This window comes from Camelus dromedarius, chromosome 5, assembly GCF_036321535.1.
Source record: "Camelus dromedarius isolate mCamDro1 chromosome 5, mCamDro1.pat, whole genome shotgun sequence".
NCBI lineage: Eukaryota > Metazoa > Chordata > Mammalia > Artiodactyla > Camelidae > Camelus > Camelus dromedarius.
Genome location: NC_087440.1, coordinates 83828704 through 83856599, shown reverse-complemented (window position 1 = coordinate 83856599; position 27896 = coordinate 83828704). Strand labels below are relative to the sequence as shown.

Here is a 27896-nt window from a genome sequence, read left to right as displayed (position 1 = left end):
CTGAAATAGCAAGTTATAATTAGTTTTTGCACACATGTGTGAATCAGTAATCAATATACGTAAAAATACACTTTTCTGACATCACCTGAGGTTAGCATATTATTTCTTTTTTACCTCTATTACTATTACCTGTTTTCACATCTTTCAATAACTTCTTCACTTGGTGTCACTACTCTTCTTTTTCAAAGTCAAAAACCATGGTCTAGATGTCCTGTGAAATCCACGAGTGGCAAAGAACATAGCTCTAGGTTTCTACACTCTCCCCTATGGGTAAGCATAAGTCCATTCACATGGTTCTTCATGAGACAAAAACTGGCATCTTAATTGTGCTTTTTACCTTTTGGTACCATCTGTTATATACTCATCTTCACAAACTCTGGCATTTCACATATTGTTCAAAAGAACTGACAGATTAATGATACTCCCAGATAACCACAGTGTAATACTCTAAATTCACACAACTTTGTGGACTTAGAGGAAAACAGCAATAAGTTCAATTATTCTCCCCTACTATTTTCAGGGTTAGTAGAAGGTAGATTCGCTCTTTGCCATCAAATTAACTACATCAGATGAATTCTTGAGCGGTGGGCAGTGCGCACAGTCGTCAAGGATACATGTTCTGGAATCAGACCAACTAGGGTTCTAATCCAGGCTCTGCCACTTTATTAGTCATGGCAAGTTACCTTCTTTCCCACACCTAAATTTCTTTGAACAAAACATACATCATCTCTCTCACAGGGTTATGGTAAGGAATAAATGAAAGGATGTATGTCGAGTGCTTAGTGCAGGGCCTGGCACATGAAGTGCTCAGTAAATGACAGCTACTATAATTATTAACAATTCTTTCATCTTACCAGACCTAACACTATAACCTTTATTATACTTTCATAAACTTGAGAAAGGGTAAGAAAATGTGTCAATGCCATTAATGATGCTGGGGTAGGGATGAGACAGTAAATAAAACAAATCATATTTTTCATAATCTCACCCAAAAGGCATGGAATAGGTATGAATCAGTTCAGCATTCTTTCAACGTCTAAACTCATGGGACTGAATTATTTGGAATTCAAAATTATTCATAGAAAAAAGACCCTACTTTAAAGGATAGTAAGGGGAAAAACCCAGAAATAATAGCAGTTACTACTTACGGGGGCCTATTATGTGTCAGGGACAGTGCCAGGCACTTTACACATATTATCCCTTGTTCTCAAGAGAACCTTTGTTCTTATCTGCAGTTTACAGATGACAAAACTAAGGCTCAGTGAGATGAAGTATCTGGTGCAAGATAACACACTTATGAAGTGCCAAAGTTGGGATACAGGATTTGCCTCTTGATAAAATAGTTGTGTCTATGTCCCAGACAAGCTGGTACGTTCTCACAACTTACACTTCTCCCAGTATTTCACATACACCTTATAAATCAATTATTTCCTAGTTAATGCATGGATAGATACTCTTTGCAAAATGCTGCTTTTTTTTTTTTTAAAGAAGAGAAGGCTCATTACCCCACACTTTATCTCCTCTCATCCTCAGAGCCTCCTCCTATGTCAAAGACCCCATATTTAAGGCAAATAAGCAGCCCAATTTTACCTTTAAATATATTAGCTACACATAAACTATAAGTTATAAGATTATGCATGAAACATAAAAGATCATCTGTAAGCCCTTTCTAATATTAGAAAACATCCCAGTTTTACAGACAATTAGACAAGTCTAATTTGTTTTTAGCCTCTAGAATGTAAGATCCATAAATATGAAGATTCTGTCTGATTCCCTGTTACAACTCAGCCTTGAAGATCCCTGGCACACGACAAATACTTAGTAAGTTTCTGCTGAATGAATGAATCTGGTTACCTATGTTTCTTATTCCTATAACCTTAAGTCAATCAATGGACGAGAAACCTACTGCTTTAGGTTCACTTCCATATGGTAACCAACATTCCTTAAGTTTCACACATTGTTTCATTAATACCCTTCCCCCAAAATATAGAGTCCAACATCTCTCAACCTACTAATAGCTGGGGCTAAACGGTTGTCTGTGAAGCTGAACTGTAATGACTCTCACCTGTAATTCGGACCTCAGCTGATGTACCTGACCCATCAGTTTCTGTATTTCCTCCCTTTGCATCTCCTTCTCATGTCGAAGCTCTTCTAGTTCCATGCTGTTAGCAGTACTGCTGTCTAGGCCTTCAAAACCAGATCCTTCCTTTAAGCTGTTGATCAGTTTTTCTTTGGACTATTATAAAAAAAAGAATAAACAAAGCAGAGATTAGCTTGTACACTGACTACCACCTACTACTCACCAACTAAACCACTATGGAAATATTCCAATTATATTTTCCATCAAAGAAAGTCCACAGACTGTTGAATCCACAGGGGTAAAAATGCAACAGAGCCTCGCTGTACAGTGTTCTTAGATTTTAGTCCTCAGGACCATGTTATTGTTAAAAACTTGTTAAGATTTTTCTCACTCTTCTTATGTTTTCTTACCCATCACATTCCACTCAACAAATATTTATGGAGCACTTACCATGGTTTTGGCACTATGCAAAGAGTCCTATGTAATAAAGATAATGTCTCTCACTCCAGATAGTACTCTCTGTCTTATAAACGAAAAGGGAAGTGACAAATTCCAGTAGAAGGCAATAAACACAAGCTGAGAGAAGGATACAGTAAGAGTACTTGCACAGTTCTGAGGGGAAGAAACCACTTCTGAGGAAGAGAAGGCTTTACTTAAAAGACAGCATTTATGCTAGTCCTAGAAAACGGCTAAGATTTTAAAGATGTAGAGAAACAGAGGACAAAGCATGAAAACGCAAAAGGACAAGGGCCCAAAAGTATTCTGAGATGTGTTCAGATAGCATGTTAGGACCAATGTATGGGGCTTCAGATACCAGGCTAAACTGTTTGAATTTTTTTTGGCAGTCTAAAACAAATGACCAGAAAGTGGACAAGAAGTGCTATGATCCGGGGGGAGGGTACAGCTCAGTGGTAGATCACGCAGTTAGCATGCACAAGGTCCTGGGTTCAATCCCCAGTACCGCCATATACAAACAAACAAACAAACACACAAATAAATTAATTAATTAATTAACCTAATTACTGCCCTGCCAAAAAAAAAAAAAAAAAAAAAAAAAAAAAGAAAAGAAGTTATGTGACCAGAGATGCACTTTAGGAGGGTAAAACTGGCAGTGGTATAAAGCAGAGGTTCACAAACTATGGGCCAGGTCTGGCCAGTGGCCTTTTTTCGTACAGCCTGCAAGCTAAGAATGTTTTTTCACATTTTTAAAGGATCATAGAAAGTAAAAGCACACTATATGATGGAGACCACATATAACCCACAAAGCCTATGATATTACAGAAAAACTTTGCCGGCCCCTAGTGTAAAGGATTAGTTGGAAGAAGAGATTTGAGTAGCAAGACTAGTTTAAAAAGCTGCTGTAATCCTAGGCCAGCAATAACAAGGACCATTAGTTCTTTCACCTAAAATATAAATATTTGAAAGTCACTCTTCTCCATCAAAAACAGTTTCTCCTTTTTATGTGGCAGAATTATGAGTGATGTCTTCAAACTTTTCTGTATTTTTCACGTTTTCTACAGTAAACATGATCAGATCTGTATCTATATACCCATATGTCCACTTCCTACATTTCTCCTAGCTATCCCTTGTTTTCCATCCCCACTGCCACAAACTTGGAACAGGTCCACCTTACTTATTACCATTATTTTTGATAACTGGCTCTTTATCATCTACATCTCACCATCCCACTCCTCATTCCTTCAATGTATTCAACAATTTACTGAGTCCCCACTGAGGGCCAGGCACTGTGCTGGGGGATTCGACAATAAACAGGACAGAGATCCAACTCTCCCCTAACTCACAGCTGCCACAGTTCTTACACTTAAATCTGATCATCATGCTGCTCAAACGCTCCCAACACCTCCCCACTCCCCTACCATCACCTATAGGATAAAATCAAAACTCCTTTCTTTGCATGGTATGCAAGGCCTTCCATGATCTGGCTTCTGCTGTTATTAAGTTTTATCTTCAATCTCTTAATCTCTAATACTTGATGCTCTAACAACAGAGAACTAGCTGCAGTCTCCTAAACACACCATGTTCCCTTGGGCCCCTTTGCTCTGGCACAGGCTGTTCTATCTGAAATCTCCTCCCTACCATGAGTCGTCCCACTCATCCTTCAAGTCCCTCTCTATATGGCATCTCCAGTGATTCCTCACATCTCCAGGCAGGTTTTAAGACTTCTTTCAAGCTGCCATTGTACTGCATCAATAGCTTCACTGTGTCAACTGCTCAGTATCTTTTCACTGAACAGAATGTTTCCTTTCTAGAGGACACATCTTTTGAGCACTGTATCTTCAGCACCTGTCACTGTGCCTAGGGAATAGTTAGGTACTCAATTAAGTACCTCTTAGACAAATTAACAAAATACAGTGATATAAAAAATAATTAGAAGCAAGAGTTTGGAGGAGATGGATATGATACTTCATGGAGGTAGAATGAAAAGGGTGTTCATAACTAATAGGAGGTAGGGGCTAAAGGAAAAATGTGGAGTCAAAATGATACTGCTGTTTTAAGCTTCATTGCCTAGGAAGATGGCAATGTTATTTACCAAAACAGAAAAATGAAGGAGAGGCTGCTTTGGGGGTTGGGATATCCCATGCAGAGAAGCATGGCAGGCATTTAGAAATCTGGTGGGAAGTTCAAGTTGGAGGCATGTGAAGTTGCAACTAGTGACAGAATCAGAGTACATGATAAAGCAAAGTAAGAAAGAATAACAAAAGAGGGTTTAGGACAGAATTTGAGAGAACTGCTGCTCATTAGAGATTAAGAAGAGGACCCAATGGAGACAGAAAAAGCAGTAAAGAAGACAGAGACCTAAGGAAGTACAAGTGGCATGAGAAGGCAAGTTTCAAGAAGGTAGGAGGGTTCACAGGTCAAAAAGCTCTACCAAAATCAAAGTGGATGGAAACTAATAAGAGGACAGAAAGTAACTGTTTAGGTCATTAAAGACTTTTGAGTAGACAATTACAGAAATGAAGTGCAGACAGAAATTATATGAAAGAGTTAATGTTAACAGTTCGAAAATGAAGACAGCAGATATCACAATAATTCTGCTAAGTGTGATGTTAAAAGAAAGGAGAAGGACAGGGAAATGGATCAAAGTGGTCAAAAGAGCCAATAACAAAGTTTTTTCTCAGGCAGGTGTTTCAAGATCTAGTCTTTGTTATTCCACTAAGTAACGATGTGCTCTTGAGCAAGCGGAGCCAGAAGAAGGCAGCTGAGAGATGCAGAGAAAGAAAAAGGACAGACTTATGCAGGAAGGGCTTAAATGAGGTGGGAGGAGATGGAATCAATGTACAGGCAGAAAAATTACCCTAGAAAAAAAGTGAAAGGACACGTTTTCCCTTTGATATGAGAGGCAAAGGAAAGAAAAGTTGAAAACTACATTGGATGACTGCAGCCTGTTTTAGTAAAATAGAGGGTAAGGTCATCTTAGGTCTAAGAAAAGGGGGAAAAAGCTGGGGGAGGAGATTCTGAGAACTGGATAAGGCCTAGGCTAGTTGCTCTGAAAAATTCAAAGCAGGATCAACACGGAAGAATATAAAAACTGTTAAAAACAAACACTGATGTTATCACGGTGACTAAGGTGACAGGTTGAAGACCTGAACTAGGTAGTAGCAGAATAAATTTTAAAAAAAGAAAAGAAAAGAAAAAAGGTAGTAGGAACAGGAGACAATTCATCTTTTTTTTTTTTTTTTATAGTATTTCTAAGTAGAGCAAGGCACCTGAAGCAAGTCAATCCAAAAACAAACAGAAACAAACCATCTCACAGATCTGAAGTCTCCAAGTGTCTCTCAGTCAGCTGGCTCAGTCAACATTCACACAGGCGCATTTCATGCTTACTTGGAGTATTCTAGTAGCTTTCTGCTTGTAGTCAATTAACTCCTGCTTAGAGGACTCCACGCTGGACTTCAGCATTTTGACTTGCTGCTGTAGCTCATCCACTCTCTTCTTCTCATCTGAGTATTTTCTTTCTGCCAGAGTAACTGCTTCTGCCAAATTCTGACGCTCCACTTCCATTTTATTAAGGCGTGCAGCAAACTCACCCTGTGACAGACAAATTTTTATATCATACTTATTATATCATTTTGCTTTGAGATACATTTTACAACCATCCATTTAGATATCTTATGGGATTTATTAGCTCAGCCCAACAACATAACATGAGGTAAAAAAAAATTCTTCATTTGTTAGGAATTGAAGAGCAGGAAATCTGAGGTTGTGTCTCCCAAACATGGTGATGCATCAAAATCAGTTACGAAGTCTGTTAGAAATACAGCCACCCAAGGCATCCCTCAGGCTTACTAAATTGGAATTTCCAAGACTGGGCTTGGAAATCTGTTTTTTAAGAAGTTTCCCAGGTGAACCTGGTCACTTGGATACTAGGTCTGACCTCATACTGACTATACTTCAATAAAAAAATATATATACAAAAAAAGAGAAAGAGTTTAAATAAAGAGAATAAACAAGATGCCCCAAATCAGCTTTTAATCAAATAATAGTACTATCCACTGCACAAATTAAATGAAAACATGTCTAATGAGTATTAAATATTTTAATTGTATTTCAACATATAAAATTAAATAAATTCAGCAACTATCAAGTTAAATTTTCAAATACTTAGTTTTTGTCACAGAAACAGAATTTTCTGGAATGCACTGCAGAATTTTACTAGAGTAAATGGGTTATTCACGGCATAAAGTCACTCCTCCTCATCCAAATAATAGAAGTATGCTGCTGTGTCCCATTCTGACCTGCATTTGTTTATAGCTCTCCTGCTCTCTCTTCAGGGTGGCATCTGCTTCGTGCAGCCTCTCCTGAAGAGTCTGTAGAGCTTGATTCTGCAGGCTGCTGCCTTCGCTGTGATCCTGCAGTATTCTTAAAGAAAACACATCCCTTGAAATAACTCATTTCTACAGTATATCAAGTGAAAAGGTAGAATCATTTTTAGAGCATTAGCATATTAGCACGAAAAAGATGGTCTGAGTAAAACATTCTTACAGAAATCTTTTTCCCTTTTAATGGGCTGTCATTGGTACTTTTAGGTATCAAATACAAGCACAGTCCACGTCATTATATGTCAAAAGACTAATGACACTGCTCTTCAAATATTTTTAAATTTCAGAATTTGCTAAAAACACATCTCAAGATTCAAATAATAAATTCATTTTTAATTGCAAACACTTCCAGCATTACCAAGAGCTCAATTTTCCCTCTTGTAAATTTCCAAAAGCTAAATTTTCATAAGATAGTACACTACCATGTTTATCATTATTTGACAAACACTCTAACTCATTTTTTCATTATTAACACAATGAGCTACCGTGATTTTTCACTCTGTAAGGTTTCCAATGCTTCTGTGCGAGTATGCAGCAGCTGGTCAGCTTCCTGTAGCCTCACTTTCAGTACAGCCAGCTGGGAATCCTTTGCAGCCACAGCTTCAGTCAGGTCATCTACTTGGGCTCGGAGTTCTCGAGTTATTCGATCACTCTTTGACTGGTCAACATTCCACTTTTCCACTCGTGCTCTTGCTTTGTTTAATTCTTCAAAAAGAAAGAAAGAGAGAGAAAAAGACTGATTTCTCTATACAAGTAAACACATCTTTCTCAGAGCACACAGAAATTCTCTTTTGAGGGGAAGGGTATGGTTCAAGTGGTAGAGCGCATGCTCAGCATGCAAGAGGTCCCGGGTTCAATCCCCGGTACCTCCTCCAAGCAGTAATCAATGAAGAAACCTAAGTACCTCCCCCTCAGCAAACAAACAATACAAGAAATTCTCTTTTGAGTCCCTTTAGTACTTGTTGCCAAAATTAGGAGCTTACAATTATCTTCAGATTTTTTTGAAGACCTCCATTTTTCAAGGCCAACATTCATATCTGTATTACAGTTAATTGGTTGGAAAGGGGCATGAAGCTAGCTGCTTTTCTACAAATTTTTTCTGAAGATAAAAAGCATTTGGGAGTCAAAACCTGTAGATAACAGAGAGTTCACAACACTAAAATGGTCAGTGGATTTCTGGAGTTCTGCTAGAAACAGGAAAAAATGCAAATCCAAATCAAGGGTAGACAATGTATAGGAAGACCAAAAGAAACAAAAACAAAACCTGAAGATAAACACTGGAAAGAATCTGTTTCTTTCAATTACTGTGGGAAAAAGATGTTCTTTTAACCTAGAAAATTGGGGCAGAAAAGCAATGCAGTGCAGATTTCCATATCCTTATATTCCAATACCATCTGTAATTGCAGTTTGCCAGCAAAAAATACATATTTTTATTGTATATTTTAAATATTTACATTTAAATGTAAATTTAAATATAGTAAACTGTCCAGGGTCTCTGGAAAAACTCATCTGGGTAAAGTGAAGAAAGTCAGTCTAACAAATCTTAAATTATCTTTCTATTCATGGGTCCTAAAGAATGACCAAAGAGGCCAGTTTTCTGTTTCAGGTGGGTGGAAGGAAGACTGGTCCTATTTCCAAATCTGGGCCCCGTATTTCTTTGAAAACACTATTTTACAGTTCTCATCTAAAATATTTCTAATAGTTTAGATATAATCTAGTTTTTAGTTTATTTTTAAAATAAATTCCTAACCCTGGATAATATAAGTAAGGCTCTACCTTCTTGAGTTTCCTTGGATCTTTGAAGTAATGAGGCCATTTCTTGATTTAAAGACTGGACTTCATTCCTCAGCAGTTGATTCTCCAGTCGAAGATTAGATAATTCATGTGTTTTGCCATCATCATTAGGTTTTGGGTTGTGATCAGCACAGGCATCTGACGATACATTTTCCTTTGAAGAAACCTCTTGGCCTTCATGGCCAGAATCTGAATTATTAGAGGCTTCTACAAAAAAAAAAAAATACATTTTTGTTACATTAAAATGCTCATTACAGACAACATACACATTAGTAGCTTACTTTGGTAGAATGCCTTTTGGCTCAAATTGACTGCTATAGCTAAAATACCATAAAAAGTAAATGTAAATTCTTAATAGACTTTCCTCTGATGAAATTTCATTCTCATACATAGAGCCTATAGACCTCTAAGCAAAGTCTGGATACACTGAATGAATGGTGTCAAAGAATAGATGCAAGAATGGGAAGAGGAAAATCAGAGATAATTTACATGGTTGGGTTTAGGTAAAAGGATTTTGGTTTCCCTTTTGTCCATGAATCATTTTTGAAAATCAGGGAGAAGTTTCGACACTGAAAATATTGGAAAGGCATAAAAGAACAGCTGTGGGCTTCAAGGTAAGGAGAGTAATTACAGGTCAGAGCAATTTGTTATATAGCAAACTGGAATCTAAAATCCCTTACCCAAAGAGATACTCATTAATTCAGATACCCATTAATTCAGGTTCATCTTGCTTTTAATTTATTACTAAATATGATGCAAATACACTTTTTACTTACTCCAAAAAAATTAAGTATGGGCTAAAAAATGAACTATATCTAAATGCAAAAGTTCTCAACATTTTTAGTGATCAAAGAAATGCAAACTAAAACCACAATGAGAACCAATACATACCTTGATAGATGGGTAAAATTAAAAAGACAACATCAAATGTTGCCAAAGATATGGAACAACTGGAACTCTTATAGATTGCTGATGGCAGTATAAAATGGTAAACACTGTGGGAAAAGTTTTCACAATTTCTTATGAAATTAAACACGTGCCTATCATTTTACCCAGTAATTCCACTCCTGGGTATTTATCCCAGAGAAATGAAGACATTTTCCCACAAAAAGAAAGTAGGTCTTGCACCTTTATTCACAATGACCAAAAACTGGAAACAACCCCAAAGTCCATAAAAAAGAGTGGATAAATTGTGGTATATCCACACTATAATAAAATACTACATAATAAAAGAGAATTATTAAGTTATCCAATAACAAACATGAGTGACTCTCACTAACATGTTGAATAAAAGACAACAGGTAAGAAAGGTAAGAAACATATTCATACTAGACGATCCCACTATTTACTGGCAAACATAAGAAGTTTCAGAACAGACAAAAAGTAATCTAAGGTGAAAAAAATCAGAACAGTGGGTGCTTGGGGGATAGATTAACTAGAAAAGGACAAGGGGTACTCTCTGGGGCAAAGGAAATGTTCTTTATCATATGAAGGTGTCGGTTACATAGGTATAGCCATTTATCTGTACAGCTAAGATTTGTGCGTTTCAATATATGTAAAAAATGATGAGACAAACAGGTAAATTTGAATACTAACTAGCTATTAGATGATACTAAGGAGTTATTAAGTTTTTATGGTGATAATGGTGTGAATGTTTCTAAAACTTGTATTTTTTAGAGTTAATATTTATAGAAGAAATGCTATGATATATATGATTTGTTCCAAAATAATTCTGTACAGCATACAGGTAAAGAAAGGGATTGGAAATGAGAGGATATAAATTTGCAAGAATGGTTATGAACTGTTGATTATCATCACTGGATAAAAGGTAATATGGGGGTGGAAGGGAGCCATCAATCTCTACTTTGGTATACTTGAATTTTCCAAGATAAAGTTCTTTTTTTTAATGAATAAAAATTGAGAGAATTTTTAAAAATTATTTTTAATTTTATAAGATTCTAAAAAGAAATAAAGTATATATCCAGACTTGTAGGATATATCTAAAGTAGTATTTAGAAGGACATTTCATTTAAAAATGAAAGGACGGGATTAATGGGTTATACATCCATTTTAAGGATTACAAAAACAGCAAAATAAACCCAAAGAAAGCATAAATTAATAATAAAGACCAGAAATTAATAAAATAGAAAAGAAACACACTAGAGAGGATCAACATAACCAGAAATGGTCCTCTGAGGGAGGTATTATAAACTACATTGTGTCAATAAATTTTTAAATGAACATGATGTTGGAACCCATCAAACTGTATGCTTTAAATATGCATAGTTTATTGTATGTCAGTTATACTTCATTAATGCTGTTTTAAAGAACAGGCATTTAGCACAGTGCCAGATACTGGTATTCTTCAGGTAGTATCTGTGTTCAAGCTTTGGTTTCTGCAGTTAGTATAAATGATTAGTGTCTGACTGTCAGAAAATTTCAGCTGTGACATTATTTTCCTGAAATTAAGTAAAATAAATATAATCCTCCCCAAAGTATACGAAACAGATAAATTCTTAGAAAAAAATATAACTTACCAGAAACAGATTTAAACAGAAATGGAAAACTAATTGAATCAATAGCTAAATCTGCCACTAAGAACACCCTAGACCCTGATGGTTTTACCAGTGAGTTCTAGCAAATATTTACTGAAATTAAGTTTGGTTTCAAGTTTAAATAAATCAACTGATTTGTATACCATATCACTATTAAAGGAAAATCATGATATTTCAATACACACAGGAAAAAAAAACTGCTAAAATTCAACATAAAAACTCAAACTAGCAATACATGGCAACTTCCTTAGCTTGATAAAAAGTACCTGTGAAAAACCTAACACAAACTGAGACAGTCAAAGCATTCTCTTTAAGACAAAGAACAAGACACCAAATTGGTTTCAAGTATTAGCCAATGCAGTAAGGCAAGAAAAAAAATTTTTAAGTAAAAGGGTTAAGAAGAAAACAGTCATTATCCACAGATATTATTGTGTCAAAAATTTAAATAAATGTACGGAAAAATATGAAGCTTAACAGCTATCCAGCTTGCTGTGTGTGTGTGTATTTACAAAAACCAAATACACAGCAACAAACAGAAGATAAAATATTTTAAAGGATACCATTTATAAGAGCTTTAAAAAATATAAACTACCCAGGAATAAGTTAACAAAAAGAAACAATAAAATCTTAATGAAAGATTTAAAAAATAATTATACTATGTTAATAAGTTAGAAGATTCTATGTTGTAAAGATGCTGATTCTCATCTACTATCTATATAGAAGGAACCCAATAAAAAGACCAAGAGAATTTTTGTGGAACTTGGCAAGAAAATTCTAAGGTGTATATGGAAGTATAAAATTCCCAATAGCCAAAGGCATTCTTAAAGAAGGACAAGGTGGTAGAATTTGCTCTCTGAGATATAAAAACATATTATAAAACCACATTAATTAAGACAATGTGGCACTGGCACAAAGACAGACAAATAACCAATGAAATAATTGTCAGAAACATACCAATATATGGATGGATATTTGATATATGACAGAGGAAGTATTGCAGATCGATAGTGAAAGGAAATATTTTCAATGATGCCAGGATAACTGATTTCCACATAGAAAAAAAGGGAATTAGATGCCTACCTCACACCATACGTAGAAAACATCATTTAAATATGAAAGGCAAAAGTATAAAACCTTTCCTATAATAGAGGAAAATACCTTTATGATCTCAGGATAGGGGATCATTTTCTAAGACACAAAAAACAACCATAAAAGAAAAAAATTAATAAATTCATTACATTAAGAATTTTTATTCACTGAGGTATAATAGGAGGGAAAAAAAGAAGGTAAAACTATAGGAGGATGTGAAAGAATTACCATATAGAATATATAAAAATATCTATGAATCAATAAGGAAAAAAATAATGCTTCCACAACACTCTGATCATACCTCAACTGCTGGATTTACTACATTATATGAATTATCTGTGTACATGTGTATCTTGTCCACGAAACTATAACCCATTCACTTCTATATCCTGGCACCCAACAGGTTCTTAATAAATGTTTTTGTAATTAAACAAAAGATAGCTGAGAAGAAATTTAGGGTTTTTGTACTTAATTAATCAACTGCTAGTGCATGTACCTGTCTTGAAAGTCCAAAACCTCTCTACCACTTTTTTATCTTGAAATACAAGAAAGACTTTATTCATTAACAGCTAAGACTAGGGAAGAAGCCATAACATTTAAGAACACAACAAGCTTCTATTAATCATCAATTCTATAAGGAACCCCTGCAAGAACCTATCATGTTTATTGTTATTTTTAAATGCTTAGTAAGTACTCAAATTAGTCACATTATCATGTTTATATCATTTTTGCAGGTGAGAAGATGTAAATGTAGAAGTAATTTCATAGCAAATTAGACAACTGAAAACCAGAATTCTCTTACTTCACTACTAGGTCAATGCCTTCAATTTTTCAACTTGGATCAAAGTGGAGTTTCTCAGCTTTACTTCTGGGGGAATGTAGGGGGAAAAAACACACACAGAAACCTCAAAATTCAAAACATATGTGAAATACAGCCTCCTGTCATTTTTATAATACCAATGACAAAATGAAATGAATGGAGATAGTCCCAAATCCTAAACTAAACATTTTCCTTCAGATTTCAAAATATTCTTTTTTGTATCTTAAAACATCTTAAGAGAATCATTTTGGACATAAATTCTCAAGATGCTGGGCTGTTACCAGACAGACAACATTCAAAAGTCCCTACTATAACTGTACATTGGCTCACAGGGTTCCATGCTGTCTCCCTTGTTTATGCCACACATTTCAGAGCCTGCCCTTGGACCAGTAGGACAGGTAACCAAACAGAGGATGACAAATGCTACCAGCACATTCAATTTGCTTAACTGTCAAAGAAACAGACAACTGATTAACTACCGTGGCTTTGGCTCCCAGAAGGATTTTCTTCAATGGTTTTGACGGTGGTTGCATTGGTGTTCACAGAACTGACACTTGTTGTCCGAGAACTCTGAAAGACAGGTGTCTTGCCCCTTTCTTTTTTGATTTCCACTTTCCCGGTAGGTTCCTTCTGTGAACTATTAAGAAAATCAAACAGCAGCTCATCATCAGGTTCTGACTTTTTTCTTCGAACAAACTGGGATGAAGGTCTAGGAACAGGTGCATTTTCAACAGGATGGGAGCCCTCCCCTGATGTCCTAGATCCTACTTTTACACTTGCAGTGCCAGCTAAGATGGTGGCTTTTTGATTTCTAATATTATCAGCTGCTGAGGAAATGTAAGTAGCTTTAGGTCCAGTCTGGTAGGTCAAATCTGTATTTTGCTGGTGAAGCTCAGGATAGTCAGTATTTTTGCTATAAATAATGTTGCTGGTGTTCTCTTTCCTACTGAGAGCTGTTGCAGCCCCTTGATCAACTCTGTTTAAAAGATCTTCCGCCTTTCCAGCAAGATCAGCAAACCAGGACATGATGGTAGCAGAATAATCCTATTGGTGAACCTGTAAAAAGGCCATAAAATGATCAGTATGGCATAAGAGCAGAGTTTAGAGGTTAAGACCAGGCTCTGGAGTCAGGGAGTCCTGGGTTGGAAAGTATAACCCTGCCTCCTATTATGTAACTTTAAGCAAACTACATACCAAAACTAAGAATCTTTACCTAGAAAATGAGGAAAATAAGTGTACTTATATTATAGGATAGTTTTAAGATGAAATAATACATTAAAAAACACTTTGAAAAATGCCATTGCAGACACTCATTTTAGTATTTGCTATTACTGTGATTACAACTACTACTATTATTGTTATTCCTATTTCAATAAAAGGTAAATCTTAATGTAGCAAAAGCATCCAAATATCAAACAATCAATATGGCAAAATCCCAGTACAACCAAATAAAAACAATTCTCTAAAGTTTGTTTTAAGGTGCTAAAACTTGAAGAAACTTCAGATTAACACAGAAGCTATCTTAATGTTAAACTGCACACTATCGTGGATAATTTAGGCATGCATATATATAATCAGTCTAAAGTACACCTTAAGTTAAATTCTCAGTACTTACTATATGCACATTAAGCTAAGTTCAGAATAAAACAGTATGATTACATAGCCACTCATTTGATACATATATCTGAGTACTTATCCAGTGCCACAGTAAGTCAAACTAATGATGATGAAATAATTAGTTTTCATGACATGGAGTAGTGTAGAAAAAAGTCAGCCACCATTTCTTGCACGTGCACATTGTTCCTTCTGCTTGGAGCACTCTTTCACAGTTAACTCTTTTTTGATCCTGGTCCTCATTTGAATATCATCTGCTACAAAGACAACTCTTTCTTTCCATCTAACTTAGGTCCTATCATTCTCTGTTCACACACTATTCTTCTCCCTCACAGCCCTTCATGTTTTATGTGGTGCTGTTGGGTTTTTTTTTTTTTTTTTCCTGTCTCTCTCTACTGGGGAAGGGAGGTGGGGGAGTGGGTGGATACAGGCCATGTCTGTTTTGCTCACCAATGAATTCCCAGTACATAGTAGGCACCCATAAGTACTGCTGAATGGAATTAATTTTTATGTTAGATGCCCTGCAGACTTCATCTTAAGCACACATAATTTTCATGACCACATTATGCGGTAAGCAGCAATACTCTTTCTTCACAAATAGGGAAAAGGTTTAGAAAGATCCTAGAGATTAGACAGCAGCTCAGATAGGCAAATCTAAGTCAGCCAAACCTACTTTTTAACCCCTGCCTTTCCCATGCCTCCCAGTATCTGAACAATCTCAAGAAGAAATTCACCCTCTAAACTTGCGCCTTACAAAATGCCACGGTTATTCACAGTTTATGTGAAGTCAAATGAAAATGGAAGTGACATGCTTTATAACACATAAAACTCCCTACAGATGTATTATTCTCAAGTAAACATTGGTGGTAATTGAGACAAATTATTTCTCCTAATAAAGCAATCAAAACATACTTATTAATTCCTTATACCTTGCTTCCCATTTTAAAGTTAATAAGGTTTTAAAACAAAAGCCTGAGGCTTAAGATTGATTACCCAATTAAATGTCAAGATGGACCCTGGGCACTTGCCCCATGGACAAACGGACATCTCTAGCAGACTTCAGAGGTACAGAGCCCTCAAGAAATTCTCCCCAGGAAACGGTCCGTGCCGTGGTGAAGAAGGGACGGTGCGTGGGACGGGGATGGGTCGGCCGGCGGCGGTGGCTGGGCCTGCTACGAAGGCCAGGTGTCAACACACAGGAAGGGAAGCTGAGGGTCAGCCACTCGGTCTCAAGGATTCCGTTGTCAGTGGCTCCCAGATAGGCAAGTACAGACCCTCACTTCGCTCCCCTCCCACCTCGTTGAGCCTCTTGTGGAGGAAAGAGGCCAAACCAGGCTGGGGATGGCGGAGGGAGGAGAGGGGAGGGCATTAAGCAACGTCCGCGGAGGCTCAAGGGGGCTCTTCCGCCCTCTTCCTCAGTCCCCAGCAGGACCGAGAAATCAGAATCTCAGCTGAGAGGATGCCACCCCCGCCCCTAAGGCCGTTAACGCCCCAAGGGACCAGTCGGCCCATTGTGCCACCGCTGCCGCCTCACCTGAGGACTCCGGAGCGGCTGCACCGCAGCCTCGTCGCCCTCCGGGGCCGCCCCTCTCAGCAGCCGATCCGGAGACGATCCAGGCTGAGCAAACCTGGTCCTCGACCTCCCGCGGCCCAGCTACTCTTCCGGGAGACGTGGAAGACCGGTGAGGACCCCAAAACAGAGTGGCTACAGAGCTGCCTGAGCGGCCGGGAGCCTAGAGCAGCTACCTGGAGGTGACTCAGGCAGCAGCGCCGCCGGCTGCGGGGCCCTCGCGCCTGGCCACGCCCCTTTTCCGCCTGTGGTGAGAAAGGGTAGGGCAGGGTCTGCGTGCGTGTGACGTAGCTCGCCTTCCGTGGAGGACGGCCTCCAAGCGGCCCGCGCAACATTGGAGGCCACGCCTTTAGGGGGCGGGCCCCACTGCGGCCCGCGTGGGTGTCAGAGGAGGTACCCCGTCTGGAAGGAATTCGAGTCCTGAGACCCAGGTGGACTTGCCAGTACTTACCTTTCCCTCTTTTGCGAATGAGGATGTTGAGGCCCATGGCAGGAGGTGGAAATACAGAAAGCAAGATCCCAGATTTCATGCAGCTTACTTTCTAGTGGCAGAGACATAATTAATAAACCAGTGAAAGAACAAGACAATTTCAGAGCGTTACCAGCGCTGTAAAGACAAGATAATGGGGAGAATTGACTAGAGGTGGCAGAAGCACTTTAAATGATGTGGTCAGGAAGGTTTCTCTGAGGAGGTGATATTTGAGTTGAGACCTAAAAGATGGAAAAGGCCAGTAAAGGACTTTCCATACAGCAGTTATTGTAGTTATGTTATGCATGTGGTTCACTGAATATTTGAATTAAGTCTAAAATCTATATTCAGTAATTCAGCAAATACTCAGCACCTACTATGCGCACAGTATTGGGCTAATCTGGCCCTAATGACAAGCCTACAGCATAGTCCCAAGGACTCCAGAGTTTAAGAAATTTGTCTAAGATCATCTACTCTAATAAGGAGTCCATATTACTCCAAAGCCTGTGCCCGTAGACCTAATCTTTTACTGTGTCTAAATTAAATATTGGGAATAATTACAGCTCTTTCTTTTCTTCCTCTCAAGCCAGGTTTAGCCCAGTCTAGTGAACAGAAAAACTTACAGCAGCACCAGAAAATAATAATAGCCTCTAACAGTTGTTGTGCCTTTATTAAGTGCAGTATATTGTGTTAAGCCTTGGACGTACTTCACCTCATTTAATTCTCACAACAACCGTAAGGAAGGTACTGTTATTAGCCTGTGATGGGTGGCATTGTTGTTCCCAGCTATTACGTGGCTATTCCTGTTAAGGCTGTAAAAGATTAGTTAATAGCAACCTAAATTAAATAGATTCAGGAGATCAGAAGGGGGAGCTCTCACACCATGTGACCAGAGCAGAGCCCAACAAGAAGTAGAAAGACCTCTCTTCTTTCCTGGCGACAATTCAGCTGATGAAAAGCTGTGGACGCTTTGTTTACTATAGCCCTCCCAACTTCCTTTTCCCCTCTATAAAAGCATCCTTTCTTGCTGTGTGAAGACTTGCCCTTGGCTCACCATGGTTGCAGACCCCAGATTGCAATTCTCTGCAGATCCCAAATAAACCCATCTTTGCTGGAGAAATACCTGGCAGTCTATTTGTTTCAGGTCAGTAAGGATTTTACATCATCACCTATTGCCATGTGACTGCAATGCATCCTATGGGAAGAATGTCCTTTTCAGCTTTACTGATGACAGGCTTGATCATGTGACTTGCTTTGGCCAACAGAATGTGAGTAGAAGTGCCTTTCACCACATCTGAGGAGTTGTGTTAAGAGCCATTAAGCGCTCTTGATCTTTTTCCTCTCCAGCAAGAATGGCCTGTCCCAGGTAGAGCCACTCCCTCAGTCTGGGTCCTGGAAGGAAACAGATGTGAAGCAGCCCATATGAAGAAAATTGGCAGTGGGCAGACCCCACCCCACCACCACTCCAAAGAATGTTTCAAGAATTCCCACATAAATTCCCTAAGAGAGTCAGCATATAGAGACCTACCATCCAGAAGTCATTAGGGCCAGGCTAGATTAGCCAGAGAAACAAAACAACCAACAGAAAGAGGTTACAACTTTGCCTTGTATAAGATATACACACAAAAAATACTAGCTACAAAAGAAAAGATTAAAATTTGGATTTTGTTAAAATTAAGAATTTATTTTCTTCCCAAAAAAACCTGAGTGAAAGGCAACCAACCCAAAGATCAGTAGAAAATATTTACAATACATGTATCTGACAAAAGACTTGAATCCAGAATATATAAAACTCTCCAACAAATCAATAAAAAGATCAATCAACCCAACAAAAATGGACTACTATCTTAAATAAGCACTTCATAAGAGAAAATATCCAATTGGCCAACACACAGGAAAAAGTGGTCAACACTATTAGTCATCAGATAAATACAAATTAAAATCACAATAAAATACCTTTACCAAATTGCTATAATGTAAAGAGATGGAAAATACCAATTGTTGATGAGTTTGTGGAGCTGCTAGAAAACTCATGCATTTCTGACAGAACTATAAGTCATAGAACCACTTTGGAAAACTTAGGTTCTATCCATTAAAGCTAAACATAGGCCTACTCTATGTTAGCAGTTCCACTCAAGAGAAATGGAGGCAAGAGGCCATCAAAAGACACGTACAATGGAAAACAAGAAAGTATCCATGCAACAACATGAATGAATCAGACATACTTGAGACATACAAAAAGCAGTGCTGAGTTAAAAGAAGCCATTTCCAAAAGATCACATATTGTATAATTCCATTAATATGAAGGTCAAGAACAGGCAAAGCTAATCTATGATTATAGAAATTATAATAGTAGTTACCTTTGGAGGAACCAGATATTGACTAGGAGTGGTCAAGATATAGGCTTTTAGGGTGCTGATAGGGTTCTGTATCTTAACTTTGGTGATGATTATAGGTGTGGATATATAGGTAAAATTTATTAAACTCTATACTTAACAATTATTAACCTTATTGCATGTCTGTTACACCTCAATTAAAACTATTAAAAAGTACATATACACTTTGAAAGGATAATTCTACTTTTAGGAAATTATCCTACAGATATACTCACACACAAAATTATTAATTACAGCATTGCTTATAATAGCAAATGCTGGAAACAAGTTAAATGTTCACTGATTAAAAAATCTTGGTAAATTCATCCAATGGAATACTATGCATCTGTTTAAAAAAAAGACAGAAGCTCTCATGTAGGGATATGAAAAACGCTCCAAGATCTTAACAATATATGATTTTTTTAAAAAAACATAAGAAAATGGTGTTTATAGTATGCTATCATGTACAAATATCTTTTATGAATAGAGTCTGTCTCTTGAAGGACACTGTCTCTGCCTCCTGGGAGAACTTGGCTCTAAAATAGGAGTGAGAGGGAAGTTTATTCTTCAGTAAATCCTCTTTTGTATATACCCTTTGAACTACATACCATACAAACCTATTATTTTTTGAAAGTTAATACCATTAAAAAAATTTTTGACTTTGAACACCCCAGCTTGAGTGCAGGGAAGGGACATACATTTTATCTTTTTTGTGCTATGGGCCCCTTTGCAGAATTGTATGTGTGTGTGTGTCTTTTTAAACAAGTTTATCATTTAATAAGTCAGTTCATTTTCACCACAAAGTATTGTACACAGTCATCTGTTGAAACATTTCTTTTTAACAGATCATAGTTTTAAAAAAGTCATAGATACTGTGAGTTCTATATAAACTGGTGGATAGTAAGTTAATTCCTTTGTTTTGACTTATAAGCCTCAACTTCACTGTAGAATAAGGAATGTAGGCCAAAGAAAGCATTATCAGTCACCAGTTCAGAACAGTATTGTTTCTGTAATTTGAAGCTTTCTGAGTGGACGGATTCAGACCTGATGTAGCTATACAAAGATTACTAAATGAACAGGCTATGTGGAAATTGTACAAAATGTTATTAACTTTAATTATTAATAAGCTAGTAATTATGTGACTAAGTGCTATTCAGACTCAAAAACCTGTTTTGAATCCCCAGGAAAGCCGTATGTGTACACAACCATGCCACCTTGTACTTAGGGGAGTGTCAAAACATATTTCAACAGAAACTTTGGCTTTAGGAAAGAGTCACAAATATTTAAAATAATGGCTTTTAAAAAAACAAAAAAACCCCTAAAATAATAACAATGGCTTTAATAATCATTTAAAATATTTGGTAGGGGAAAGTGTGCTTTAATTAAATATACACCATACCAGGGATGCTGGCAAGGTTGAAAGTTACTCCTAATGTTGACAGTTATAAAAACTAATTTGTATGTGACAAGATAGAGAAAAAAGCAAACCCTCTGAAACAAACTTTTTAAAAATGAATGTTCACAGTGGTTTGTATCAATGGTATGCATTTTATGATGATAACAGATTGAGCACCCTAGGACTCTCCTTATATCCTAAAGAAAATGAGCATTGGCATTATTGATGGGTTATACTGAATTTAAAATAGATCAATCGTACACTTACTCAATAGAGAGGACAGTTTTAACACCATCATTAAAGTTGTTTGCAAAAGGAATGGAGAATTAAAAAAACAAAAACAAGACATTTTTTTCTTGGGAATGGGGAGTCTTTTACTTGCTGCTAACCAGCAAATACTATTCATTAAGTCAAAAATGGAAGGAGCAGGCCCACAAACGCTACTTGAGCAAGCTGACCAATACACGTTACAGTTTTTAAAATGAAGGTTATATCCTATATGTTACAAGCCCCAATGAGGCAGTGTCAAAATGAATCCCATTTCTTTGCATGCTTTGTGATCATATTCCTTGGAGGCGTTACCAGGTCTCCTTTTTCTCTGCAGGCTTTAAAATCTGAGAAGAACACATTAGTGTTTTGTCCACATTCATCATGGCACCTCCAGTGTCAAACTCTCCACAATAATCAGGTGCAGAAAAACAGTGACCAACTGCCTCTTTGCAAAAATATATATCCCTCTTCAACCACCTGATGATCCAAATCATGCTTATGGAGAAATTTTGCAACCACTTCTGCACCAAACGTGAAGGACACCAGGACACCTCTCTGTCATTTTCACCCCAGCCTAAGACATCTTTATCTGGGTCAGAGCACAAAAGATTACAAAGACCTTGATCTGGTACATCAGTTGGTTGCATAGTTTTTGGAACCTGCTGTACAGATTCAAGATCTGGTGATAAACTTCCATGACAGCAGACTATTTTCTCGTCCATGATGGCTGCCGTCAGTAGATAGTTAAAGCACTCCATGAAAGTTTTCCATAGTGTAATGCTATATCTTCTTTTACATTCATCGTAAAATCCACACATTCTATTGATGCCGGCACATTCGTGGTTTTGTCTGAGATGAAAACTATTCTTGGGATATTTGGTATTCTTAGTCAATAAGAGGCAGATAGTCTCCAAAGACTGTTTCTCCTTGTCCACATAGTTTCCAAAAAAAAGGACTCGCTTTCTGGTGGGAAACCACACTGTACTCCAAAAGTCGAAGCAAATCATAGTATTGCTGGTGGGTATCATCACATGATTTGAGTGGTGTTTCAAGCTCTAGTAGGATTGGTGGACCGAGAAAGATCTCTCAGGAATTTAAGCAGAGTACTCTGATTTCATTTTGAAGCTGGACATTCTTATGCAGCTTGGAGCCTCTCACTTCCAGCAGCCATTGGATGATGCTGTTCATGTTGAGTTTATCTCTACCTGCCATCGCCTTCCCACTGCCAACCCTCCCACAGCCCCAGCGGCCTGGGCTCACACCCGGAATTCACTCCTTTCCCACACTGGGAGCATAGGGGCCGCAGCAACCATGGTGGTGGTAGCAGAAGCCTCCCGTGAGTCCCTCCTCAACTGCCCCACTCCCTGCTTCCTCCTTCTCTCCCCACTAGAACCACAAGGCAGAACTGTGTTTTTAAAAGCATAATATAATACACGCAAGATGATACAGGAAGCTATATTGGAAATATTGAAATACAGTTATAAAAATATTTTTAAACCAAGTGATTCAATAATCTATGTACTTTAAAAAATTAACACATCAAGTAACAGTGTGTGAAATTAAAGCCAGCCTCCCTACTCTGGCTCACAGGGCGCTGCAGGATCCGGCCCAGGCTGCCCTCTCCAGCTCCATCTGGAACTGCTCCCCGTCATGCTCACACAGTCCAGTCATCTCACCCTCAAGAACATTGGCCTTGATGTTCCCACTGCCTGGAGATTTCCCCTCCACACATCCCCCGCTCCCCCACTGCCCACATCCCCACTTCGTACACTGGTCCCTTCCCTCCTTCAGGTCTTGGTATAAAAGTTTTCCCCTCTGGAGGCTTCCCTGGTCACCCTGAGTAAGCGAGCTCCTGTCCTTCTCCACGTGGTACCTCATTCTTTTCCTTTATAATATTTGTAATAATACAATTTTTGGTATAATTATGCAAATTTATAATAATTTGTATAATGTATATATATTTTTATTTGTTTATTTACTTAGTGTCCATCTCCCCTCCATGAAGGCCTACATCACATCTATCTTTCTATTGTATCGAGCACCTAAGACAGGGCGTGCTACTTGGTAGGTGCTTATGTATTTGTTAAATGAATGAGCACAGTGGTCCCACCCTGTGGATTAGAGGAGCTGGTTCCATCAGACAGGTAGGTATCTCAGAAAGAATCTATTGCATGTGTAAGCACCCAGCACAATACCTGGCACACAAAAGGTGCTTAGTAACTGGTAAGTGTGATTTTTTATGTCCCTCTGAGTTTTTCCCCACATTCCTTTCTGCTGATTCTTCTCCATCTAAAGTCTACATCCAAAGTCCCAGTTCCATCCAAAATGAATGCATGGGCCTTGCTTTGAAACTCCTGGACCTCTCCCATCCAGCCTGCCACAGGGCCAATTACCTCTTTCCTCCCAAAACTCATCTCAAGTAGCTTCCCTACTTGGCTTTCAAAAATCCCAGGAACACAGAGGTGGAACATCCGGCTGAAATGCTGGAGGCATTCCAACATGCAAGCATGAAAAAGCCTAGTGGAGTTCTCCAGGCCTGAGAGGAGGGGTCTTCATGAGGGGACAGACTGAGGTATGTTCAAACAGCCAGACATGAGGGGCGACATCATCTTTGCAGTTAGGTGTGACTTTGGTGGTGTGGCCAAGGGCAGGATCAGACCAGCTCCCTTTCTTTAGGAGCCAGGAGGCTGAGAAGAGGGTAAGGGTCTCAGGAAGGAGGGAGGGATAGTGTTAGGCTAACTGACATCCTTCAAAGTTCAACAACTCCCATTTCTGGGCTCTCAGATGTCTGCCTGTGATCCCTCAACAGATAAAGTACATTCTTTACTAGGTGTGTTTGCCCTAACAAACTAATAGCCCTAGGCAATGCCTAATCTCACAGCAGCTCAGGCTGGCTTGTTTCAGCCCACCTTATCAAAGTCATAAATCCCACCACCTCCTCAGACCCTAAACTTCTTAACTCACCTACAACCAATGAGCGACTTGTGCACAAGCTGATCAGGCACCTTTGACCCAACCTTATAAAAGACCCCAAGAACTGGCCCTTGGTGCTCACACAGGCACCCCTCATCTGTGTGGCCTGCTGTTGTCTATGGCAGTGTAACCAAATAAACTCCTTTCTGTTCCCATACTTCATCTCTGCTAAATTCTTTTACCAACCCATGTGTCACTGGCTCACTGACCAGCCGCCCCGTTGTGCCCACAACAGATAGTGAGTGGGTGCTCCCTGGTCCCAGAGGGCAGATGGAGGAGAGGAGGATGCCCAAGTCTTGTGCTGGGGGCCCAGAAAGGGGCACTGCTGGGTCATTGATATTGTTCCTTTGTAAACTGACTGTTAATCATGATTTGGGTATCTGTCATCTGAAGTGGTGTAGCTGTGTGAAGCCTGACTCCCACCTAGGAAGCAGCCACGTAAATGCGTGTTTGCTTCAACTAGTGTCATTCCTGACTGGCCTGTTCTCCTGTAAGCAGGGAACTGCGGCAGCCTAGCAGAGACTCAGTGCCATGCTTTACCTTCTAATGCTATTTCCTGACAGGTACCCTCTGCTCCATCCAGACAGGTCTCCCCACTATTCTGAGGACAAATCTTGTGAAGTTCCCAGGTGCTGGCCTCCTTTTACACGGGCCACCCTGTCTTCCATTCACTCACTCATTCCATTTTTGTTGAGTTATCTGGTCTATGCCAGGCACAGCTAGGCATTAAGGAGACAGATGAAATGTCTGCTTTCAAGGAGCCTGAAGTCTGTCAGGATAGATAAGGAAAATTACAGTCATAAACAAGGTAGTAAGTCCTGTAAGGGAGGCCTGAGGAATGAGTGCACTGGTAAACTGATGAGTAAAGAAGTCTGGCTGTTTGAACATACCTCAGTCTGTCCCATTTCTTGTTTGTAGAAAAAGGCTTTGGTCTCCTAGGCCTTCCCTGAGTTCCAAAGAGCAGACTCAGGCAGTTACTAATTAGGGAAGTAAGGGAATGCAGAAACAAAGGAAAAGCAGTCAAGAAACAATAGTTCAGTGATAAAACAGAGTCTTAGTTCCTCTCCAAGGGGCATACATAACAGTCTGACATATCTTTGAGTTGTTCTGAAGAAAGAAGACCCTCCCCCTTCCCCATCCCCATCCTTATAGTGATGGTGACTACATGCTGGCCACAAGCATGTGGACCCCAGACTGGTTGGAACCAGAAGGTTGATGATCAAGATTCCTGAATCACTACCCTGTTACCTCCACCAACCAACCAGAAGAAAGTCATGCACCCTGCAGCCCTCACCCTAAATGTTGCCTTTAAAGCCATGCCTGAAAGCCATGAGGGAGTTCAGGGCTTTTGAGCATGAGCTGCCCATTCTCCTTGCTGGGCCCTGCAATAAATGCTGTACTTGCCTTCACCACAACCCAGTGTCAGTAGATTGGCTTTACTACACAGTGGATGAGCTGACCCAAGTTCAGTTCAGAAACATCCTGTACAGCTCTACATCTGGCTCTTCCTGAGTTATATCCTTTCACAATAAACTAGTGCTCTAGTAAGTCATATGTTTCTCTGAGTTCTGTGAGCAGTTCTAGCAAATTAATCGAACCTGATGAAGGTATTTTGGGAACCTCTGATTTACAGCCAGTGGGTCAGAAGCACAGATAAAAACCTGGGCTTGTAGCTGGCCTCTGAAGTAGGCAGTGGGGATGAAGGGCAGTCTTGTGGGACTGAACACTTAACCTGTGGAATCTGAAGCTATCTCCAGGCAGATAGTGTCAGAATTGAGTTGCATTTTAGGATACCCAGTTGGTGTCTGAGAATTGTTTGTTGGTTGGGGGAAACACCCACCCCCAAGTTGGTGTGGGAAAAAAAGGAACAAAGAGTGTCACTCGTCCTACAGTTAGATGAAGGATTAAATCACAACCCACTGCAGTTGCCCACTTACAGTGTACCCTGAGGGGAATTAAAAATGGAAAAAACAGGTGAGGCATTCTGTGCTTTGGATAAACAGGCCCCAGACAGTTAAGAACAGGCCCATAGGCAGCTAAGGTGCATATCTCAGGAAGAATTTCAGTGACCCCAGATTCTTGCACCTATCCATACATCAAAGAGCACTAATATTATTAACTTTAGATATCAGTTCTTTGTGACTAGCAGTAATCTTTTACCAAGATGTATGCTTGACCCCATGTTTTTCCTAGCCCCCCCAATTCATGTATATACTGGCTCCTCCCCCACCTCTTTGGAGCAGATCCTCAGACTTATCTGAGAGCCTGTTTCCCAGGGTATAGGTCTCAGTAAGACCCTGAATAAAACTCAACTCACAGCTCTTAGGTTGTACTTTTTTTTTTTCTTCCAGTTATCACTGGAAATTAGAACACAAAAAGAAGGTGTATCTCCTAACTTTGCATAGCTATACCTAGTTTAATTTCACCTGTTTGTGAACTTTACATACATGGAGTCCTTGTATATGTTTTCTTCTGTGTATGGCTCATTTTGTCAATATTAGGTATGAGATTTAACCACTTTGTTGCATGAGGAATTTTCATTATATATATAATTTTCATTATATATATATATATATAGAGAGAGAGAGAGCGCGCTATTGAGAGAGAGAGGGGAGTGAGATGGGAAACTGGAAAGAACTAGTCTGACCATTCTTCTAAGGAATTTTACTGTACAGGAAAAGAAGATAAGAGGGCAGTTTCTGGAGGGGACATGGTGGGGTCAAGAGAGGGTTTTTTTCCTTTCCCTGCTTTTCCTTTTTTTTTTTAAATTAAAGTATAGTCAGACAATGTGTCAATTTCTGGTGTATACCACAGTGTCCCAGTCATGCATATACATACATATATTTGTTTCATATTCTTTTTCATTAAAGGCTATTACAAGATATTGAATACAGTTAGTTCCCTGTACTATACAGAAGAAATTTGGTTTTTTACCCCCACTGCTTTTCTTTTTTTAAGATTGGAGAAAAAACAGCATGGAAAAGCTCTCTTTGGAGGAAGGAAGAATGATAATGCAAGTGAGAGATGGAAGTCGAAGCAATGCCCTTGGGTTGATGAGAGGGGGTGGTGCATACAGGGCATGTGTGGAGGGGATGGTCTTAGCTAGGAACACAGACAGTTCATTCGTCTGTCAACTTAAAGAAAAATGTATACTGTGAGAGCTGTGAGTTAAGTTTTATTCAGGTCTTATTAAGGACTATATATAGTCCAGGAGACAGCTTCTCAGATAGCTCTGGGAATCTGCTCCAAAGAGGCAGGGGGGAGGCTAGCTTTATATGTGATTTCTGTTGTTGTTAGGGAATACATGTAGTCAGCAAACATCTTGGTAAAAGATCACTGCTAGTCACAAAGAACAGATGTCTCAAGTTAATGATTGTAGCACTTCTCTATGGAAGATGAAAGAAGCAGGGTTCATTAAAATTCTTCCTGAAATGCATCAAAGTATCTAAGGACCTGTTTGTCCAAAGCACAGAGCATCCTGTTATCATCTTTAATTTCCTCTGTCTGAAGCACAGGCTGCTTCATCCTGTTATTGCCATAACCTTTTTGTCTGAAGCACCAAGTGTACTGTAGGTCAGCAGCTGCAGCGGGTTGATCTTTGTAGACTTGGATGGAGAGTGAGATGCTCTTTGCTCTTCTTTTGTTTGTGCATCCTAACAGGAAGCAAGGCAGACTATACAGACACAGACGCAGGCGTGGGGGTGTGGGTGGATGTGCTGGGGTGGGGGAGAGCTTGTAGAAGTTCTCTTTTGATTGATTCACTTTCCTTAATGAAGTAAGAAATGAGGTTGCTGGCTGCAGATGTGGATCGGGGAGGTCATGGGTTTTAGGAGTGAGAAAATGTGAAAGTGCCACTTAGCACAGGTGGGAATGTGAATTGAATAGAGAGAAAATGGGTGATTCTGGGCAGCATCCAGGGCCCACTTGAAGCTGGAGGTCATGAACTATACTTCTTTTGCAACTTCCTGTGAGTGTATATTTTAAAATAAAAAAATTAAGAAGAGCTCTTATCTTTTAGAGATATATATTGAAATATTTATGGATAATATA

The 27896-nt window shown here is 38.9% G+C and overlaps 1 protein-coding gene and 1 pseudogene across 1 annotated transcript in view; both read right to left on the bottom strand.

Moving 5' to 3' along the window:
* Positions 1–16552, bottom strand: part of GOLGA5 (golgin A5) — a 29351-nt gene extending 12799 nt beyond the window's left edge. The window contains exons 1-7 of the mRNA XM_010988043.3: positions 16328–16552; positions 13659–14235; positions 8698–8922; positions 7407–7626; positions 6838–6961; positions 5927–6130; positions 2066–2236 (exon numbers count right to left, since the gene is read on the bottom strand). Coding sequence (XP_010986345.3) covers positions 2066–2236; positions 5927–6130; positions 6838–6961; positions 7407–7626; positions 8698–8922; positions 13659–14205 — 1491 coding nt within the window. The 5' untranslated portion in view covers positions 14206–14235; positions 16328–16552. The remainder of the gene's footprint in view (positions 1–2065; positions 2237–5926; positions 6131–6837; positions 6962–7406; positions 7627–8697; positions 8923–13658; positions 14236–16327) is intronic.
* Positions 16553–21138: 4586 nt separating this feature from the next.
* On the bottom strand, positions 21139–22635 carry LOC116153599 (serine/threonine-protein phosphatase PP1-gamma catalytic subunit-like; annotated as a pseudogene).
* Between the last annotated feature and the right edge of the window lie 5261 nt (positions 22636–27896).